General features: G+C 43.0%; 1 protein-coding gene across 5 annotated transcripts in view; it reads left to right on the top strand.

Annotated features, from left to right (window-relative positions):
• The first annotated feature begins 3,079 nt into the window (after positions 1-3,079).
• Positions 3,080-5,753, top strand: part of Actr6 (actin related protein 6) — a 20,790-nt gene continuing 18,116 nt past the window's right edge. For 2 of the 5 annotated variants that reach the window (XM_087557129.1, XM_087557130.1), the window contains exon 1: positions 3,080-3,204. Coding sequence is in view for 2 of the 5 variants with exons in the window: in XM_087557127.1 (XP_087413253.1) it covers positions 3,192-3,343 (152 nt within the window). In the remaining 3 variants the exon portion in view is untranslated. Of the gene's footprint in view, positions 3,344-5,753 lie in introns of all 5 variants that reach the window. The other 3 variants (XM_087557128.1, XM_087557127.1, NM_001108081.1) reach the window with 3 other exon arrangements.

The following is a 5,753-nucleotide window of genomic DNA, read 5'->3' as shown; positions in this document are numbered from 1 at the left end:
CTAGGGCTATCCCCCAAGGTCTATTCCATTATCTGGCCGCTGACTCATTCCTGAGACAAAAACACCAAATGCCAACAATCAAAATTCATTATTTGGCTAATATGTCCAATCAGGATTTACCAACACAAAGACCCCCTCCCCAATTTTTTCCTTAAAAATCCACTCCTCCAGAAACACCTTCTCTTGCTTTTCTTGCTTGCCGCTGCTGCCTTTCATTCCTCCTGCAAAGCAGTTCGAAAGCCCTAGAAATACATGGTTAGGATTATCACAGGGACAGTCCCACTTCTTGTTACCAATATTCCATATTACTTACCTTTATCATTGCAGTACCTGAACACATTCTCTGAAGGGGAAAGGTGCTCGTATTTGGCTCACAGTTGGAGGGCATAGTCATGACAGGGAAGTCACAGTGGCAGGTGACAGAGGCAAGTGGCCATGTAGTTTCCACAGTCGGGAGTCAGAAAGCGAGGAATCATTTCAGTCTGGAAGCTAGTATGGATCTTCATAATGCAATTATCCAAACTAGAATAATTCCTCTCATACATGCACGGAAATTTTCTCCCCTGCCTAATTCTATGTGTTATCAAGTTGGCAGTCAATATAAGCCATCACAGGAGGCTAGCCAGTTTTCCGGTTTATAAAGATATTTACTAATAACTATGTTTTTATTTCAGAAGAGAAAGGAGAAGGGAGGCAGGAAGGGCCCTGAGAAGGAAATGACATTGTCTCAGGCGAGAGACGAAGACGCAAGATCAATCATAGATTCCAGAGATTTAAGAGTTTGCAGTAAAGTTTTAGCTTGGAGCACTGGGTGGAGCTTGGGGCACTGGGTGGAGCTTGGAGGAACAGCAATCACGGGAGATGAGGACAGAGGGTGGAACAAATTATTATGGGAAGGTAATATGCAGTGTTACATTTTCTGTGTTTAAGGCTTTCTCAGGATTTGGGGGTGGAAACAATTAAGAGAGGGATTTCTGGTTTAGGATGTATCTTATTCAATAATAACTAGAGTCAAGAACAAGAATAATCTTGTTCAGAAAGCAGGTAAAAGGTGAGGGAAGCCAAAATGTTTAAATAGGAAAGGGCTGAAGAAGAGAAGGAGAGACCAGATTGAAAGAGCATAGTTTAAGCATGAGAAGCAAATAGAAATGGCAGGTGCTGTGTGATACAAGATTTAAAAGAGCTGTGGTACTTGACTGCAGTAAAAGAGCTTACCACTTTTTTTTGTTTGTTTGTTTTAGGCAAGTTTTTACGATGTTGGTTTTGAGTAGAACTCTACAAGTAGTACCATCTCTGGTCTTGATGTGTATCCCAGGTTAGGCTGGAACAGGTCATTTTGCCTCAGTCTGAATTCTTACCACCCTACTGAGTTGGATAAAATAGAATGTTGATGTTGGTCAGAATTAGCTTTAGGCATTCAGGAAAGCTTTCCTTTTATTTATAGTGCTAGAGAGCAGAACCCAGACCCCTAGAATATATTAAGAAAACACTCCACCACTGAGATTCATCCCCACACCCTAATTAACTTTTTTTGTTTGGTTAGTTGGTTGGTTTGAAGATAGTATTTGTCTTTGTAACACTGGCTGTCCCAGAACTAGCACTGTCGACCAGGCTGGTCTTGAACTCAGAGATCCAGCTGCCCCACATTCTTCCCAACCAGTGCTGGGATTAAAGGTATGCACCAGTACTGCCTGACCCTAATTAACTTTTAAATATAAATCAGTATAGATATCAATAGACTACACTGACTGATTTGGAGGAATTTGACAGTTAGGCAAGTTGGCAGAGGGTACATGGGGCTTTGGGTTTTTGTCCTCAGTACCACGTAATCCAGGGAAGGTGGCATAGGCCTGTAATTCCAGAACTTCTCAGGTGGAGACAGGAGGATCCCAATCTCCAGAGCACCCTTCTATATAGTAAATTTGAAGCCAGCATGGGCAATGTTAAACCCTATCTCAACATAAATATTAAGCAAACTAAAGAGATGATAACAGTATCTATTGACAGGTGCTTGGCTTCTAACCTAATATTAAACCATCGTATAACATAATATGAGTCATATTACTTTATAAGTGAGATAACCTAAGGCTGATTAAGTCACTTAAACATTTTTTAATGTCATAGTCACAGTTTAAATTTAGAAGGGTAGACTGTGAGCTCGTTATCTTCTGGAGTTTTAAAGACTACTTAGTATGTGTAAAAAAAAAAGTCGGAACAGCTTACTCTTATGCATGACTGTGCATTTATTTTTAACAGATTCATTATCCAAGATTATTTTATAGTGTAGTCTAGATTCCGATTGAAAAAATTTGAGACAGGGTCTCTGTATTATGTGTATCTCTGACTGTCCTACATAAACCAGGCTGGTTTTGAACTCCCAGAGATTCGTCTGCCTCTGTCTCCCGAGTGCTGGGGATTAAAGGCACGTGCCACGCCATGCTCCGCTCCAAAATTCTTTTTCTTAACATTATGAAACACAAGCCCTTCGTTGTACAGAAACATCCAGGTAGGATATCTAATTCCAGGAATCAGAACAAACAAGGGAATGTGTCCGACGTCAAGAAGTCCTTTGTAGATAGGATACATAAACAAGTACTGGAGAACATGTAGACAGGGGATTCGTTGGGGAGTGCGAATAAGTTAAAACACAACGCAGATCACAAAACAGCACATCACATCCATAATTTATTGTGAACGAATCCTACAACCTGATGACGAGTGCCAAGAAATGAAGGTGAGACTGAAGAGATCTCGTATCCAGTTACTTGATGCATATGGTTTTGTACTCAATTCTTCAAGGCTAGGAGCAGCGTCTTAACAACTCTAATCGGATACACAATCACAAAAAGCTTTCATTAGCCAATGAGCGCAATAAAGAAAAATAAGAGAGAAAAAGTACTTAGCAGTTTCTACTATGGAATGTCACTGCCACCGAAAAACGATGCGTTTGAAAATTTGGATACAAGGACTAGAAAAGCGGCTCCGCTGCTTGACTTCCGGCGTACTCCGTTGTCAGGGTAACCGGAAGCTTTCGGTAGGCCACGCCCCCATAAACCATAGAGTACCGGAAGAAGCCTGTGCAGAGGAGATCCAAACAGTGGAAAAGCGGCCCCGCTGCGGTGTGGTGGGTCCCGAGATGACGACCTTAGTTCTGGATAACGGGGCTTACAACGCCAAAATCGGTTACAGCCATGACAGTGTCTCGTAAGTGGTCGTCGTCCCCGAGGGACAGGATGCGTGAGCATTGTGGTTTGACAGCTTTGCTTTCCGACTTGAATGATCCTCAGACACCATCGCGCGGCTCCAGCCTCGGTCCAGGGATGCTCATTTTCGAGCTGGGTTGGTTGGTTGGTTTGATGCTTTGAATTGAAATTGGTTTTGATTTTTGTTTGAGGCCGCGGGGCTCCGGAAGTGGAATATATGTTTCGTTTGGTAACAGGAAATAGGCTTCTCGTGATTGACTGAGGGGACCAAAGTTTATGAAATTTCAAAAATAGTGGGCAACGTTCGCCTATTGGGGGAACACAATTATAGGTTTTCATCGGATCCTCAAAAGGTTCGATGGCTCTCCCCAACCATCCAAATAGTAAAACCCACATTATTAGAATCCAGGTAGTTTGAAGGCATTGGGCAACCAACTTGAATACCCTGGTTGGTAAAATCAGGAACATTACAGTGACATCTTAAGATGTGTTTTGTAAAGTGTATGTTTGAATAGATAGTAGACTTTTCTCGGTGCTAGAACTGAGACCTAGGACCTTATATAGGTAAGTAGCACCTTCCCACAGAACTACACGCCCCCCTCCCCCATCCCCAGCTGCCTTGTAGCACCATGTGTAATCCAGGATGATCTTAAACTTCAAATCCTCCGGCCTCCACTTCTTCCTGATTACCAGGCTTACAGCTGAGGGCCACTACTTCAGGATTCAGTGGGCATTTGACTGATTTTTTTTTTTAAATGCTAGGTGTTAAACTCTTGCGCTGTGAGCAAGCACGATACTACTTAGCCCAGCCAATCTCACAGCTTTAGTGGTGATGGAAGCCATTTATTAAACTAAGGCTTCCACATAAGGTTGTTTTCTTTTTCAGTAAGAACCAGGTACATGGGCCTGGAGAGATGGCTCAACCAGCCAGCCCTTTCTGCTCTTATAGAGGTCCTAGGTTCAATTCTCAGCACCTACATGGCAGCTAACAACTGTCTGTAACTCCAGTCCTAAGATATCCTCACACCCACTTCTGGCCTCTCTTGGCACCTGGTGTGCATACACACACACACACACACACACACACACACACACACACACACGGTGCACAGACATAAATGCAGAAAAAATAGCTATGCACGGGGTTGGGGATTTAGCTCAGTGGTAGAGCGCTTGCCTAGGAAGCGCAAGGCCCTGGGTTCGGTCCCCAGCTCCGAAAAAAAGAACCAAAAAAAAAAATAGCTATGCACATAAATAAATATGTAAATAAATACACAGATGCATGTAATAAATACAGAACAGGGTGTTTTGTTTTTAATGTGCTGGAGAATGAATCAAGGGCTTGCCATGTTAGGAAAGTGTTGTACTACTGAACTAGAGCCTCCACCTCCTTGTAGTTCTTTACTGACAGTGTCTTACACTGTGGCACCAGCTGGCCATTGAGTATCCTAAGCTGGCCTCAAACTCATGTCAGTCCACCTGTCTCAGCCTCCTGCATGCTGGAATTCTAAGCATGACCCACCACCTGGCTACCTTTATCTCTTGTTAAAGATAGAAATCAAGGCCCACAGCCAGACTTCACATAGAGGGTGAGAGACCTTGAACATTCAGCCCTAAATGGGTTGTCTACAGCAAATCCTTCCACTCAGAGCTTAGGGACCCCTATGGAAGAGGAGGCAGAAAGAATATAAGAACCAGAAGGATGAAAGGCACCAAGATAACAAGGTCCTTTAAATCCATGTGAGCAAAGGTCCTGAACTCACAGAGACTGAAGCAACATGCACAGGGCCTGTATGCTTATATTATGGCTTCCAGCTTGGTGCTTTTATGGGGTTCCTGAGTGCGAATGAGTTGGTCTCTTTTCCTTCTTGTCCAACTTCAATGGGGGTAGTTTCTGGTTTGTCTTATATTTTATTTTGTTATATTCTTTTTAAAAAAAAATGAGTGAGTGAATGAATGAATGAAACCTAGTCAGTAGAGTAAAGGTTAACAACTGAATTATCATTTATACCTGCTGGGAAAGGGAGAGTAAGTTTCCTCCAATCAAGTGATGCTGGGTGCGTCACCCACTCCAGGACAGGCCTCATGCTCAGGTGTAGTTGATCAACATACAGTGGACTCCACAGGAGGTGTTGGGGTGTGTGTGTGCACTTGAATGTGTGTGCACACAAGCACATGCACTTTTATTTAGTTATAGTTTGGTGGGGGGGTTGGGAGGAGGAGTTCTGGGAGAATTTTGTTGTATCGGGCTGTTGATAATTTAAGGTTGGGTGTGGAGGAAGGGGCTGAGGATCTGGAAGGAGTTGGGGAAGGGGAAGAATATCAAAATGTATTTAAAATTAAAAATTGTTTTAATAATAGAAAAGAGGTGAAGACGAACATGACCGTATACTGTTACTCTCTTCCCGAGAACATGTCATCAGCATTTCATCAGCACAGTATGTTCACGTGCTTTGTTACGATAGCAAACTGCATAAGTATGTCAGAGTGCATCCGTGCGATTGACGGTGGGACAGCTTCTTTCTGTGGCCTTAGGATCAAACCTGGGTC

The sequence above is a fragment of the Rattus norvegicus genome, chromosome 7 (assembly GCF_021556685.1).
Source record: "Rattus norvegicus strain SHRSP/BbbUtx chromosome 7, alternate assembly SHRSP_T2T, whole genome shotgun sequence".
Taxonomy (NCBI): Eukaryota; Metazoa; Chordata; class Mammalia; order Rodentia; family Muridae; genus Rattus; species Rattus norvegicus.
This window is presented reverse-complemented; position numbering and strand designations above follow the sequence as displayed.